Source organism: Wyeomyia smithii, chromosome 3, assembly GCF_029784165.1.
Source record: "Wyeomyia smithii strain HCP4-BCI-WySm-NY-G18 chromosome 3, ASM2978416v1, whole genome shotgun sequence".
Classification (NCBI taxonomy): Eukaryota; Metazoa; Arthropoda; class Insecta; order Diptera; family Culicidae; genus Wyeomyia; species Wyeomyia smithii.
The window spans coordinates 38,948,989-38,965,314 of NC_073696.1; the positions used below are offsets into that span (position 1 = coordinate 38,948,989).

General features: G+C 38.8%; 5 protein-coding genes across 7 annotated transcripts in view; 1 reads left to right on the top strand and 4 right to left on the bottom strand.

Moving 5' to 3' along the window:
* Window positions 1-16,326, bottom strand: part of LOC129732425 (uncharacterized) — a 269,530-nt gene that overhangs the window by 57,044 nt on the left and 196,160 nt on the right. For all 3 annotated transcript variants that reach the window (XM_055693312.1, XM_055693313.1, XM_055693311.1), the window contains exon 3: window positions 11,111-11,567. In XM_055693312.1, the coding sequence (XP_055549287.1) occupies window positions 11,111-11,293 (183 nt within the window). In that variant the 5' untranslated portion in view covers window positions 11,294-11,567. The remainder of the gene's footprint in view (window positions 1-11,110; window positions 11,568-16,326) is intronic.
* On the bottom strand, window positions 1,512-2,232 carry LOC129732438 (uncharacterized). The gene is made up of 2 exons (XM_055693327.1): window positions 2,092-2,232; window positions 1,512-2,031 (listed from the first exon to the last, which is right to left on the bottom strand). The coding sequence occupies exons 1-2, from the start codon at window positions 2,137-2,139 to the stop codon at window positions 1,588-1,590; spliced, it is 492 nt and encodes a 163-aa protein (XP_055549302.1). The 5' UTR covers window positions 2,140-2,232; the 3' UTR covers window positions 1,512-1,587.
* On the bottom strand, window positions 4,547-5,044 carry LOC129732440 (uncharacterized). Its single transcript, XM_055693329.1, has 2 exons — window positions 4,964-5,044; window positions 4,547-4,904 (listed from the first exon to the last, which is right to left on the bottom strand). The coding sequence occupies exons 1-2, from the start codon at window positions 5,009-5,011 to the stop codon at window positions 4,650-4,652; spliced, it is 303 nt and encodes a 100-aa protein (XP_055549304.1). The 5' UTR covers window positions 5,012-5,044; the 3' UTR covers window positions 4,547-4,649.
* Window positions 5,094-5,814, bottom strand: LOC129732439 (uncharacterized). The gene is made up of 2 exons (XM_055693328.1): window positions 5,674-5,814; window positions 5,094-5,613 (listed from the first exon to the last, which is right to left on the bottom strand). The coding sequence occupies exons 1-2, from the start codon at window positions 5,719-5,721 to the stop codon at window positions 5,170-5,172; spliced, it is 492 nt and encodes a 163-aa protein (XP_055549303.1). The 5' UTR covers window positions 5,722-5,814; the 3' UTR covers window positions 5,094-5,169.
* Window positions 11,983-13,885, top strand: LOC129732430 (uncharacterized). Its single transcript, XM_055693319.1, has 2 exons — window positions 11,983-13,322; window positions 13,383-13,885. The coding sequence occupies exons 1-2, from the start codon at window positions 12,063-12,065 to the stop codon at window positions 13,575-13,577; spliced, it is 1,455 nt and encodes a 484-aa protein (XP_055549294.1). The 5' UTR covers window positions 11,983-12,062; the 3' UTR covers window positions 13,578-13,885.

Here is a 16,326-nt window from a genome sequence, read left to right on the forward strand (position 1 = left end):
TCTGTGTGTAGTGGTTTTTAGCGGGTTTTGGACTTTTTCAGAAGTGTAAATGTGTCATCTGTTGGGTGCACAAAGTGTGGTAGCTTTTCGGTTGCGGGTAGAGTTTTTTTTTTATTTTTACAAACCAGATTGTGCGATGCACTCTCACAGGTCAAAATTGACAGTTTTACAATATAGTTTCAAAATTTATCATTCGAGCATGACAATGCGGCATGCGATTGATGCATCGTCTACAATTGTGAGTCCTGGCAGGGCGGTGACATTTTATTCAGCTCTATGTTTTTATTTTATGATTTTCCTAGCTTTTGGACAAATGTTGATATACATAAGTAACTTTTATTTAATTATGTTGAAATCGTTTTGGGCGTGAAAATAGTTCACGACAACTGAACTTTGATTGCAATTATTTTGGCATTTAAATAATAAACTTGGAACTCTGTTTTGTTTAATATGCTTATTTGCATTTTTTTGAGTTTTTGGGCTATGAATGCATGGAACTTTGTCAGTTTTTATACTCAGTAGGTCTTTGATGCGAAACGTCGTGTCGCGCATGCGTCGGTAGGAGAAAATGGAGCGGTCGTGCATTATGCCCCGGTGAAATGCATCATCGGCCCGGGTGAGTTTTGTTTATCTAAGGGTTTCCGGAGTGTAGTGGGCACGCTATTGTTTGCTTCGGGGAGGTCAGCTCAGTTTCGCGCACTTTATTTTGACAGCGCTCAGTGTAACTATCTTAATACAGCGGTTTCGGAGTTCAATGACCATTACATCGTATAATGCTCGGGTGTGCCTTGTGGGTTTTTTTTTACTCGCTCTAACGGTTCTTTGAGCTGGTGCCAGTAGTTTGCGTTCGGCGTGCGGTGCGTTTTACGAAATTCATTCGTTTCGAGGTAAATTTTAATAGTTCACGGGATGAAACGCGAAGTTTGGTGTGATACAGACTGTTAACGATTGGTTGCCGGTGATACCTAGAAACTTCGATTCTCCTATATGCCGATACAGCGATCGTGATGCGGTTCTATTTATATCGTCTTCTGATGGCCGGTTGCGCAGAGACCGAGAAATATCCATATCGGGCGCGAATTTGTGTAGAGAAGATCGCACCATCAACCTCGATGGATCCAGATCAATTCCTTTCCACTAACACTAATACCTTCCTTTGATACTTGTGGATGATGCAGAGGATTCCTCGGTCTCTAGTAGCAACAAGTATTAAACTAACACTCCCGATATCCCTTCCTCTATTGATCTGCATTGGGCGTGGCCAGCTACGTTATTGACCAGTGAAAAGAAAAATCACCAGGAATTGTACACTGAAAATGGCTTGCTACTCCTAGCCACCATTTTGACGGTTCTTTGTGCAATTTCAGCTGATTCTGGTCAATCGCGGGCAACACACGGGCGATCAAATATGCTATGCTATGCTATGCTATGCTACCAATGCTTTCCGCTTATCCCTTGAGACTGCATTTGGTTCTAGTTTGAGACAACTTATTGGATTAATAAATAAAGCATTGATTTGAACAGTTGGTGATGACGTCAATTTATTAATTGCAGAAGAAGCATTCGACCTACATTATTCATTTCAATTCAAGATGTATCTATTAACATTGCGAGATATCTCTTCAGCAGAACTTGTCCCACACTCAAGTGTTGTTTAACGTCAGCAGTTTTCTCCAGCATTTCGTATGTGAATGTGCCAGGTACAATAAGCGGTAGAACTCTTTCTAATTCGATGGCCATACGTGCGCAGGTGCTGTTGATAATCCTTATGGCAGCGATTATTGTACGATAGCGCTCGTACTGGGAATGTTGCAGAAGCGTTTCAGTCGTATTGGTGATTCCTTGCAGTTTCTGTGCCAAACCGGTGACATCCGCCGAAACTGATTCCACGTTGCTGAACCGATTGAGTGATAAAGCCTCCTGGAGATCGGTTTCTAATTTTCCAACGTTCACTAGAGCATCTCCAATCAAAGCCTCTAGCGTTTGTAGTTGGTTACCGGGAACTTCGTCCAACTGGACAGCAACCGATATCTGAAGGGTTTTCGGAGTGATTTGTTTTTAGAACCTAATAAAAGTTCATTAGAAACTTACCTCCACTACCAGTAGAACCGCAGCTAGAAAACTCACAAGTGCTCTCATTTTGGTGTAAAACTAACCGTTTCTTACGAGCTTTTCGCTTTTAGAAGGAATCTTCCAACCGAGCGAGAGTACATGTTTGCACAGCTGTTTTTAACACAATTCGTGCATTCAACGTACAGCCATACATTTTTAATCGGGGTAAAGTACACCACTTGTTAGGTGGATACCAAATTACCGAATTTATTGGCTTACATGGAAAGTTGCATCAAAATGTGCGTTAGTACATGCTAGAATCTCGCCTCTCCTATTATTACAGTATATAATATTAGAACCCACGCGAATGAAACTTGTTACTATACCAGCCAGCGACAAGAAAAAATGCATAGATTATAGAGGCTTCAAAATAAACAAACTTATATTTCGAAACCTTTGTCTTTGAAAACCCATTAAAAATTGGTCATAAATTTCTAGAACTTCTTCCTACAAGCGTCCTGCTTCAAGTCAAATGAAGTGTTTATTTGTGACATCTCCAGCTTTCCAGAGAATAACAGGAGGTCTAGCATGAATTACAAAGACTTTCGATTGAAAATCGTTTCTGGTTGAGAACAGATTAGAGTTAGGCTGGGCTGCGACACCCCAACCTCCTTCCCCGTCTAAATTCAGCTCTTATTATTACGTTAGTTATGGAGAACGCAACGATTCCAAAGCTGGTTCACAACCGATTCAGATGATTTGTAATACAGTTGGAATGCTGATATTTTTTCTCTCCAAAAAGTGATTGACGTTTCATGTCATTTTAAAAATTGCCGGCGAAGGCGTCGAAAACGCGCCAGCGAACCTATGTTTTTAATCCGAATTGTAATGGTTTGAACCCGATTTGGACAAAGAATGTTTGCCGGTTTTTGTCGTAAGAAAAACATGTGTTGTTTCTCTACACCTTATTGGTGGCAATCACATCACATGGACCATGACAATAATTCCTTGTCGAAGATATAATATCTAAAATAAAAATAAATCAAAATAAATCATATAAAATCATCAAAATTAAGTGTAGAACCAGAAAGGGCCACTAATGGCATTGAGAGTAGAATAATTGGAGTTGAGATTAAAACTGAGATTAGCGTTGTAATCAGAATTAGTATTAGGATTATGATTGGAGTAAGGATTGAGATTGGCGTCGTGACTGGGACTAGAATTGCAACTGAATTTCTGAGATGGTGATCGTAATTGGAATTGCAATAGAAATATTGGGATAGGAATTGGGATTAGGATTGGGATTGGAATTACAATTGGGATTTAGACTGAGATGGAGATTGGGTTTTAGATATGGGTTTGAAATTGGAGTAGAGTTCTGTTAACTCAGTTTGGGTTTGGAATTGGTTTTTGGTTTTAGATTGGAATTGGAATTGAGATTGGAATTGGGATTAAATTTGGGATAACGTTGTAATTGGGGTTGGAATTGCACTTAGGACAGAAAATGGAGGTTGGAGTTGATACTGGGATTGAGATTGAGATTGGGATTGGAATTGAGAATAAAATTGACAGTACAGTGCAACAAAAATTCACTTTTTCTAATAAAATAAACCAATTTTAGCATTGTAGAGGAATTAAGGCAAAATTGACATATTGCTGACATTTTACGTAGATCAGACATCCACCAATCGATTCCTGAGACTTTTTTACTCAATATAAGACATAATTTGTCTACCACTATTAGATATTAGCACATTACCATTAATGCTCTACATACTCGATATTATTTTGCTTTTTGAAATATACTTAAACCATGCCGAAACCGTTTTCGTAGAATGTCCGTTTTGGGCTCAGTTTTTTTTATCCGATTTAAGATATACTTTGATATACTTTGATGGGTAAGAATATACTTATATGTGGAGAAACTCTTAGAATTTTCAGATTTGTTGGCTTCAAATCAAAATGGCATCGAAAAATCATCGAAAATTTCCGATTTCTCAAAAATTCAAAATGGCGCCATTGTTGCTCCTTGAGGTGAAAAGGGTCCAAACTAGTTTAGTCTAGTCTAGTCTACACTAACACAGCCAGTACTTGAAAGGATCCTGGAAAATGATATCCACCTATTTTTAAAATGATTTCCATACTTTTTGCTTGTCAACGACCAGGCCTACTGTGTAGCGCAATATGATACAATATAATCTAAGAACGAGGACAATCCGTACCAACCGATCCGTATGTAATAAATAATATAATTCGTTGGGAGTGACAAAGCTAAGAAAGTACACTCCTTTGTTGACCAATTTCCTGGGATGGAACATAGGTATTTCCTCCTTATGTTCGGGTCTCAAAACCAAGGAGATATGTAGAGGAACTGCTCCATTACTCATTTCATTAGGCCGATATTCACGAAGAATGCAGGAATTAAACACCAAATTTTCACGAAATCATTGTACAAATAAACTAAATATGCTTACGTGCTTTTATGGAATCGTTCAGCATTGTATATTTAGTTAAATTAGCTAGATTTATCCTGAATTTTGTAAAACAAACCATTTTTCACAACGCTTCCATATCCATCTCAAAACTTGAATTACTGCTCAATTATTCATCTCAGAATCGCCACTAACATCCGCACTAGCGGCAAGATTTCCAATTGCAATTGACGTAGCGTTCAGGGTACTTAACACGACATCGGTTATTTCGCGAACCAGATCGGCATCCTGCGCGCGCTGCGATTGTCGCAGAGAGTCGACTGTTCTCGGCAGATTTTTCGCAAGATTAAGAGCGCCCGACAACGTATGCAATATTCCTTCCAGCGTTTCCGCTGCAGACGATTGCTGAGAAATTGTGTTCTGAAAATTGACCAGGCATCTCAGTACATGCGAATCTGTACAAAAGTTGGAAAAATTACCTGCCAAAATGCTATCCCAACGATAATAAAAACGAGCTGCCACTTCATGTTGACCAATGCTTTCCGCTTATCCCTTGAGACTGCATTTGGTTCTAGTTTGAGACAACTTATTGGATTAATAAATAAAGCATTGATTTGAACAGTTGGTGATGACGTCAATTTATTAATTGCAGAAGAAGCATTCGACCTACATTATTCATTTCAATTCAAGATGTATCTATTAACATTGCGAGATATCTCTTCAGCAGAACTTGTCCCACACTCAAGTGTTGTTTAACGTCAGCAGTTTTCTCCAGCATTTCGTATGTGAATGTGCCAGGTACAATAAGCGGTAGAACTCTTTCTAATTCGATGGCCATACGTGCGCAGGTGCTGTTGATAATCCTTATGGCAGCGATTATTGTACGATAGCGCTCGTACTGGGAATGTTGCAGAAGCGTTTCAGTCGTATTGGTGATTCCTTGCAGTTTCTGTGCCAAACCGGTGACATCCGCCGAAACTGATTCCACGTTGCTGAACCGATTGAGTGATAAAGCCTCCTGGAGATCGGTTTCTAATTTTCCAACGTTCACTAGAGCATCTCCAATCAAAGCCTCTAGCGTTTGTAGTTGGTTACCGGGAACTTCGTCCAACTGGACAGCAACCGATATCTGAAGGGTTTTCGGAGTGATTTGTTTTTAGAACCTAATAAAAGTTCATTAGAAACTTACCTCCACTACCAGTAGAACCGCAGCTAGAAAACTCACAAGTGCTCTCATTTTGGTGTAAAACTAACCGTTTCTTACGAGCTTTTCGCTTTTAGAAGGAATCTTCCAACCGAGCGAGAGTACATGTTTGCACAGCTGTTTTTAACACAATTCGTGCATTCAACGTACAGCCATACATTTTTAATCGGGGTAAAGTACACCACTTGTTAGGTGGATACCAAATTACCGAATTTATTGGCTTACATGGAAAGTTGCATCAAAATGTGCGTTAGTACATGCTAGAATCTCGCCTCTCCTATTATTACAGTATATAATATTAGAACCCACGCGAATGAAACTTGTTACTATACCAGCCAGCGACAAGAAAAAATGCATAGATTATAGAGGCTTCAAAATAAACAAACTTATATTTCGAAACCTTTGTCTTTGAAAACCCATTAAAAATTGGTCATAAATTTCTAGAACTTCTTCCTACAAGCGTCCTGCTTCAAGTCAAATGAAGTGTTTATTTGTGACATCTCCAGCTTTCCAGAGAATAACAGGAGGTCTAGCATGAATTACAAAGACTTTCGATTGAAAATCGTTTCTGGTTGAGAACAGATTAGAGTTAGGCTGGGCTGCGACACCCCAACCTCCTTCCCCGTCTAAATTCAGCTCTTATTATTACGTTAGTTATGGAGAACGCAACGATTCCAAAGCTGGTTCACAACCGATTCAGATGATTTGTAATACAGTTGGAATGCTGATATTTTTTCTCTCCAAAAAGTGATTGACGTTTCATGTCATTTTAAAAATTGCCGGCGAAGGCGTCGAAAACGCGCCAGCGAACCTATGTTTTTAATCCGAATTGTAATGGTTTGAACCCGATTTGGACAAAGAATGTTTGCCGGTTTTTGTCGTAAGAAAAACATGTGTTGTTTCTCTACACCTTATTGGTGGCAATCACATCACATGGACCATGACAATAATTCCTTGTCGAAGATATAATATCTAAAATAAAAATAAATCAAAATAAATCATATAAAATCATCAAAATTAAGTGTAGAACCAGAAAGGGCCACTAATGGCATTGAGAGTAGAATAATTGGAGTTGAGATTAAAACTGAGATTAGCGTTGTAATCAGAATTAGTATTAGGATTATGATTGGAGTAAGGATTGAGATTGGCGTCGTGACTGGGACTAGAATTGCAACTGAATTTCTGAGATGGTGATCGTAATTGGAATTGCAATAGAAATATTGGGATAGGAATTGGGATTAGGATTGGGATTGGAATTACAATTGGGATTTAGACTGAGATGGAGATTGGGTTTTAGATATGGGTTTGAAATTGGAGTAGAGTTCTGTTAACTCAGTTTGGGTTTGGAATTGGTTTTTGGTTTTAGATTGGAATTGGAATTGAGATTGGAATTGGGATTAAATTTGGGATAACGTTGTAATTGGGGTTGGAATTGCACTTAGGACAGAAAATGGAGGTTGGAGTTGATACTGGGATTGAGATTGAGATTGGGATTGGAATTGAGAATAAAATTGACAGCACAGTGCAACAAAAATTCACTTTTTCTAATAAAATAAACCAATTTTAGCATTGTAGAGGAATTAAGGCAAAATTGACATATTGCTGACATTTTACGTAGATCAGACATCCACCAATCGATTCCTGAGACTTTTTTACTCAATATAAGACATAATTTGTCTACCACTATTAGATATTAGCACATTACCATTAATGCTCTACATACTCGATATTATTTTGCTTTTTGAAATATACTTAAACCATGCCGAAACCGTTTTCGTAGAATGTCCGTTTTGGGCTCAGTTTTTTTTATCCGATTTAAGATATACTTTGATATACTTTGATGGGTAAGAATATACTTATATGTGGAGAAACTCTTAGAATTTTCAGATTTGTTGGCTTCAAATCAAAATGGCATCGAAAAATCATCGAAAATTTCCGATTTCTCAAAAATTCAAAATGGCGCCATTGTTGCTCCTTGAGGTGAAAAGGGTCCAAACTAGTTTAGTCTAGTCTAGTCTACACTAACACAGCCAGTACTTGAAAGGATCCTGGAAAATGATATCCACCTATTTTTAAAATGATTTCCATACTTTTTGCTTGTCAACGACCAGGCCTACTGTGTAGCGCAATATGATACAATATAATCTAAGAACGAGGACAATCCGTACCAACCGATCCGTATGTAATAAATAATATAATTCGTTGGGAGTGACAAAGCTAAGAAAGTACACTCCTTTGTTGACCAATTTCCTGGGATGGAACATAGGTATTTCCTCCTTATGTTCGGGTCTCAAAACCAAGGAGATATGTAGAGGAACTGCTCCATTACTCATTTCATTAGGCCGATATTCACGAAGAATGCAGGAATTAAACACCAAATTTTCACGAAATCATTGTACAAATAAACTAAATATGCTTACGTGCTTTTATGGAATCGTTCAGCATTGTATATTTAGTTAAATTAGCTAGATTTATCCTGAATTTTGTAAAACAAACCATTTTTCACAACGCTTCCATATCCATCTCAAAACTTGAATTACTGCTCAATTATTCATCTCACGACGCCACCATATTCATCACACTGTTAATCATGAATGAATCACATTATCATGAATGAACGTAGCCGCAGCCCGTCGTAGTAGGTTACCTAGATATCCGCTGGAGTTGTTTACGTGCAAAATTGGTAACCTTGGTAACCACTGCAGTGCTCTCGATTTATGTCAGTTATGTGGGAATAATTCAACATTTTCAGTATGATATTTTCGTATTAACAGAAACTGATTTGGCAACTTTTGATTTTCTTCAACGTATTGAAAACAGTTGAAAATACATACAGTTGAAATTTAGGAATTGTAGAAATTCATCTCATATATTTCTGCTAATTCTAGCTTGTTTTAGGAAATTCGAGGTGAACATTTCAAAGATTAAAGTATTCTTAGTGTAGTGAGTGATTTTGTTTAGTGATTAAAATAAAAAGTGGCCCGCTAGTGATGAAAAAAACTTTGGTTGGCTGCTGAACGAGTCCCGTTGTAGCCGTATAGAACAATGCGCGGATTTTGTTTTCTGAGGTAGGTGATTGAATTGAATAAGTGCCCGACTATAATATCAAATTTAGTGCTTTTAAGTGAGTTTTTGAGGGTTATACTTTATGAGGAATCTAAAGTGAACTAAGAAGAATCCGTTCCTTGGATTAGCAGACTGGTTTAAATAGAAAATATGTGTTTTTTCTGTTTTCAATTGTCTTTTCATGTTGTATGAGATGAATATATGGGCTGAGATGAATAATGGAGCAGTTCCCCTAGCACCTTTACTCGCTTCAACTGTTACGGTTGGAACTTGAGTACTTACTCTAGTCCTAGCATTTTTGCTTATGGTTATAGCGCCATTACTCGCTCTCTGAAAGGAATATGAATTAGGAAATAAATTTGAGCTCCATATATACCAAGAAATGGTCTATGTAGACTCTATATCTCCTGTTACTTATGCGAAACAAATGGCTCCCTCTGACACTTCGCGTACACTAACATGAGTCAACCCTCGCTTGTAAACGATCACATGGAACGAACTCACCATCCAGGATCCCGTTCTTGCGACGTTCGGCCTTGCCGGACCCAAACGGCCACTGATATCGAAACCAAAAATGCTTTGACCTTGAACGCCCACAGCACAGCAAGCTGGGAAACGCAGCCGGCACTCACCGGTGGCATACTCCCGTCCTTCGCACCCTGCGCAATAACTTCCAAGGGAAAGGAAAACACTTTTCCACTTTACTTCTGTTGCTTTCTTTACAGAAATGATCACTTTTTTTCTTCCGAATAAATCTAGCCATCTAACTTCATGCTGGAACCATTTTTCACCCTTTAAAACGTGACTAAACATTAATCGACAGTGACAGAGAGATCCCGACACGACCGCTCGATGTGACTCTCATATCAGCCTTTCCCACCACAGCAATAAAATGGTGATTGCAATTCGACCCAATTTCTAAAGCACTTTAGCACAATAAACCGGAAAATATTTGCAAATATTCTAGAAATACGCCCAAAAAATCGCTAGCGAAAACTTTTCACGTCCATTCGCGGTCGGGGAAATTTAGTTTTGCATCAAACTATTTAAAAAATCATACATGGAGACCAAGGCAGTAGAAAAAGTAAATTTTTGTTGCACTGTGTTATCTGTGCCAAGGACCAAACCATAAACATGTTCATTTAAGGAAGCGATTACTTACGTTGCTTCGAACGAATATCATAGTGTTTAAAATTTTAACAAAAAAAAAAAACAAATGCTCTCAAAGAGTACCATTGTACAATTGAATCTCTGATGTTGTAACAACATTTTTGTAGGAAGCAGGAAAGTTCATCCATCCATGCTCCAAATACCAAATTGTGTTATAAATTACGCGAAAATTTTTAGCCGAAAAATCATTGATCATCTAGCAACAAATGGGACCGAGTACAAAAAAATGTTACGCCATTCACAAACGTCCACCGCGAGTGGCGGCAGCGCCGTTGACGAACCGGTGATTGATGATGTTGTAGTTTAGGTAGCAAAACACTATGCTTCAACACTAGCGCCTTTTCATACCGCAGCGCTACTTATGAAAAAATGCATTGCCGCAACTTGTTGTTGCGGTAGGAAAAAAATAACAGCATCTAGGGTATGGGAAGCTTTTCTTCTCGTTTTTTTTGTTTTGCCGCTTGTTACGCTGGCCAGTTACCAGTTATTCAGTGATTTGTTTTTGTTCGTGCCTACGTTCAAATATCTTGAGAAAATCTCACGTTGAGAGAACGGCCAATTTTGTGCATAGCATCCAAATAGATTACTTTATGGATTGTTACAAATTTGCTACTATTAATTTAAATTTATAAAAAACACCTGCTTTATATTTCAATATAATACAGACAAAATTTGCAAACTGGTTCTATTTTAGTACATACATACTCCCATAGGATGTAAATGTAAACATTTCTCCCATTTCTTATGTAAATGATATGACGCATGGGAAAATGAAAGCAATATTTCTATCCGGTGCAGCGGCGAAAATGACTTCCTGAGACGGTTTCGCTTTGATGGCAGTAGTACCTATAGCGAAACATCATTGCACTGAAGCTTCGAGCCGTTGAATGAAACAGCACAAAAATGATTTCAGTGATAAAAGAGAAACGAAACCTCTACAAAATCACAACAAAAGAAATTATTTTTTGATGACATTGTTTATAAAACAACACCAATAAAATACTGAAAAAATCTATCGAATTCATAATATTACCGTGAGATGAGTTAAATTTATTCGTTCTTCTCTCCAAATCCACTTCGCGAGAATTCTACGCCAAAATCAAAACAACAACATCTCCACCGTTGGCTGCTCCACGGCGCCAGTAAGAAAGCGTAAAATTAAAACAGAACAAATGTGGATACTAACCTTTCCAAAACTGCTAAGGGGTCCATTGACCCAGCGGTCTGCTTCGAGCCGCCCGGTCAGCAGAGCACCGGTATTCGGATCAACATGTTGCCACTCACGAATCTCACGCTGGAAGGGACCCCGCAGTGCCGAACCGGCAGGAATCGAACATGCCGTAGCAGATGCTGCTGCGGCCACTTCCATATCGCCACTTCTTCACGACCAAAGCACGCGGATGCCCGATATTCGATGACACCCTTCTGCAGTTGGACTCTGGAACTATCACCACACAGCGCGGAGAGTTTGATGCTCAGTTCGGTCACCTCCCAGAAACTGGTTTCTGCTGCCAGTAGACTTGGCGAATGCGAGCGATAGGTTTGAACGGGAAATTACAGTGATGTGTGTTGTAATGCAAAGCCGTTGGGTGTCCGTTATGTTTCTATTAATTTAATTGAGTCTTTTTCGTGGCTCGGGTGATCTGGAAAATAAGGAAACGAATTGGAGGTTATGAGTATTGAAAATAAATTCAAAAAAAAAGTTGAGTATGCAAATATCATGTTAGGCTATGAATTCCAAAATTCAGAAAAAGTTATAATTAGATGGTGTACAATGGGGCATTGAACCTATAATTGTAAGGTCATACTCAAGCAATACCATACTAGTGTGTGTATTTATGCGTGTTACCCATTCATTGAAAAACTGATTCACTTTAGCAGAAAGTTGGCTGTACACTGTTTTGGGTAATTGAAGGTGGATAGTAGAATAATGCTGCCACCAAGCGAACAGATTTAGAATGAGTTGCACTTTTTAAGCTTTTCGGGATATGTTATTTGCCTCGAAATTCTACTCTTCTCAGAACCGCTGACGATGGTATAAAGCCCCTGCCAAGCTACAGTTAGTCTTAGTTTGGTTACGTTAAAGCTTAGATCGTTCCCTGTGCAGGATTTTAAATTGCAAAAACTTTCGTTGAGTTATGAAGCGGGTTTGGACGGTCATAATTTTGGCACTCTGTGCTGCAAATAGTGTTTACTGTAGTTTTGGATTGAATGTGACAGTGCCTGGCTACACGGACAACGTTAATCAGTTTATAGACAATGGAATAAATGCAGTGATAAGGGCAAATGCAACGATAAAAATTTCCGCAGAGAGTGACAGCAGTGGCACTATTGGGAATCTAATTTTTATCGCTAATAATGTCACAACCCCTCTGAACAAATTACTGGGTAGTATCTTAGCGGCTTCTGCGGTGAAAAATGCTAGCATTCAAGATACGTTCGCAAATCTATCAACATTGGTGACGAATACGAAGCCAGCGCTCAGTGCCGCTTCGAATGCTGCGAAGAACCTTCAAGAAAAAACGAAAGATTTTCTCTATCAAGTAGTGAATGGTAATTTAACAGCTTTATCCACAATGTTAACGAACCTTTCAAATGGATTAAACTACCTTAAAACGCAAGTCCAACAAGCAGCGAATGAACAATATCCATTATCCAGTCAAAACATCACTATTTACCTCAACAGTACTGTACTATCCAACGTCACAACACCACTGCAAGCCATCAAGAGCAGTCTAACAAATGTCGCCGCAATTATCACAGTCATTGGTTCCGAACGAACCCAAGCCGTGAACTACTTGTCACAAGTCAATACAACACTGCATAAAAGTCTCCAAAACATCCAAAATGCAGCGGCAGCTTTTAACCACACCGTACTGGAAACCTATAGCCGCATAAGTACTTATCAAGTGAACGCGTTCAAAGCCATCAACCAAACCTACGCGACGATAGCTTTACGTGGATCCGCCTACAACGGAGGAGATATCAGCAATCTAACAATGTTCCTATCGGACCTAGTCGCAGCTAATGACAGTTTTTCACAGCTTGTCAGCCTTAGCACCAATTATACAATGGAACAGTTCAATCCGGTTCTGCAGGATAGCATGAGTGCAGCATCGAAAATGATTTTGACGACTGCCGGGTTCGTCGCCAATCAAAGTACCGTCAATGAAAGCGATTATACCTACCAATGTACGGCGCGAATCATGCAACGACTCCAGCAAAATCCTCTGCTGCTCACGAGACTCTCCCGATGCATACAGCAGGAATCCAACGCCTTCCAACCTACGACCACGTTTGCCCAGTTTCAAATGGATCTGGTCAAGAACGCAGCCGTATCGATTGCGAATCAGTTGGCCAAAACCTGCCAGCGGCCAACGGGGCTTTGTGCCAAGGCGGTAAACGTTTAGTAAATTGATCAACTTTCAGTGAAATATATTAAATTTCAACGTTTGCAGTATTTTGCAGCCCTTCCGGACCACTCTCAGATGGTGCAGAACAAAGTTTCTGTCATCGCCGGTGGAATCAGCAACGATGAGCACATAGTAACCGGCCGGACTCTAAGCTGCATCCATGGAACCACGGCGGACATCATCGAGAATGCACGATTTATTAGGAAGCGTTTCAACAAGTGTCTCTTAACCGGACCGTAAACAAAGCCCCGGACCGTGCCGACAAAGCTAGTAGTTTTTTAAAGGTTTTCAGTGTTGCACTTGGGACAATTTGGCTGTTTTTACATTGGCAATCCATTTTTTATTTTCTTTAATTACGTAAAAAACGCGTAAATTCTGCAATCAGCGTAAAGAAGTTTCATTTGCTAAGATTTTCAATCAATGCTTAAAACTTTCGGAAAAGAATCAACAGCAGTGTTATTTTTACCTGCGAATCGAGCTGAAAATCACGAAAAACTATAAGAAGGCTAGGCCAAATTAGTGAATATTCAGTAACTGAATTAGGTAAATTCAACGGACACTCTGAATAAACGATTTGAAAATGAAAAACCATTAAAAATAAGCCACGTAAAACAACGGCTTTTTTTTTGGGAAATCCGTGAATTTCGAAATCCGCGTAAAAAGCCTCATAAAAAGAGACTTTCGAGTATTATATTTTTACATATTATACTTTTTTGGCACAGTATCATAAAGTGATTTCGTTCATCTTTCTTTGGTTGGGATTTTGATAAGACGAATTATTTGGATAAGACCAATTCCATTCTACTAAGACGCTCAATAAAAAATTCTTTTGGATGAGACGGTCTACAATTACCAAAAAAATCCTTGTTTGTTTCTTCAGGGGAACTGTCGATTAAATGCCCATTCAAGATGAGACGGGTTACTGCAATATGTTATGAAATACACACTTATTAATGTAATTTAGAATCCGATCGTTTTAATTTAATGTTATCAACACGTGTTGATCATATAAGCTTTCTGAATTATATGAATCTTACGAAAACTGAAACATATGTTTCGAGGCCTATTTCTCACATTTTATACAACTTTTTCCGTGAGACATTACGTAATCAAGTAACGATACTACGAGCTTCGTAGCCGCAAGGTTACAGAGTCAGCTTTGACAAGCGAATGGTGATAGGTTTGAATCTTAGTAGAACCAAACCATTCGTTCGCAAAAAGGACTTTAAGTATGGGTTTATTCTCAGGCTCTTCCACACAAAATCTTCTCTCCAGATTTAATAACCTCTCGTCTAAAGCTTCGATAATATCATAGACTATACCACGTTATATGCTTTTAGAGTGATAGCCTGCACTGCCGTGAGATGACAAAGTGACGTAAAGGCCATTTTTTCGAATATGAGTTTTTTTATGCCAATTTGTTCATTATTCGAAGACCTATCTTTTGGTATCTTCCTTTTCATTGTTACTTATTCGTACGTTGTATAAAATCAAAAAAACAAAGTGACGTAGGCACCTATTTCAATACAAAATTGACGAGAAATTCATTCGTTTTTGGGCCGTACTGAAAAACTGATCACTTGGATCTACGTCACAATGTCATATCACGGCAGTGCAGGAGGATATGATAAGGTCGATAAGGAAGGTAGTAGGTTACTAAGTCTGAAGGAGAAGACAAATAAGCACTATAACACGGAGCAGGTTACTTCTCAATAAGTAGCACTGCAAAATGGTAAAAAAAAAAACAGAAGTGTGTAAACAGCAAAAAAAACGTCCGGACAATGCCACAATAAATCAAACAACTACTGGTCGCAGTAGGGTCCACACAAAAAAAAAATGATACTACCCCCCCTCAAACGCAAACGGAGAAGAATTCATTACTTTCAGCAACATTTTATTACTTTTCGTATCTTATAACCGCGCATTAGACAAGAAAAGTAACAAACTAGAAGTAAAATAATATATGACGGCTAGGCTACGCGCCTGTATGTGTTTCTACAGGGGAACCTACAATCGAGAGCCGCAATGCATGTGTTAGCGGGGCTTCACTCACTGCATTTGTATTGAAGCAACGATCAGGTTCATTTCCATCCGCTTTATTTATTTATTTATGAATCGTGTATATCTGAGTAGCTTACAAAAAATACACATGCGGTGGAATCTGAAATATCTCTCCAGAGAGATAATGAATTGCTCACGCAAAAGGACATTACTCACAATAAGTTCACAACTGAACTCACTGCAGTGCTCTTGAGCATATATCAAATGAGAGGAGCATCTAGGTAAGGAAGTAGATTGCGTTGTATGCTTTGTCTACATAAACTGAAAAAATACCCTGCAGTCCGTCATGCATTTTTCCTCTTCGAATGCTATCGAATTTTGCTCAACAGTGCAGTGTACTTCTGTGTATTCTTACTAGAGTGATTCAACTTCGCTCAACTGTGGTGTGAGCAGCAAGTGTTTTAATTTTTCTACCAGCGCCAGAAACACAGTACAAAGGAGAATAAACAAGTGTGGTGCAAGAAAAAATGCCACACACAGTTCTTTCCACATATCAAAGAGAGTAACAAGCCTGCTTGCAAGAAAGCAACTGTTTGTGTTTCTCTCTAACGCAGTTTCTGGTCGTAAATTGATTTTAAGAAGCATATGATGTCTTTGAAATCATCAACGTTTGCATACTTTATGACGGAACGGAAAATATACCTGACAGCTCTTATCGTATTTTTTCTCTACGCCGTATGCGTACAGCAAACAAACTAATACACGCAAAATATGCGGCAGTAGGTGTTGCTACTAGACGGGAGATGATTGATATTACTTTATGAGTAACAAATTTGTTATACAAGAGAGAAGCTTTCGTTGTTCCTTTTAGAGAACCAAGTGAAAATTCTGTGTGTGGTCGTAACGGCTATTATTAGATAGTTACGATCTCAGTTGTTACTTGACTGGGGAAGTATTTCATTGCTTTTTATGTAACAAATGTGTTACC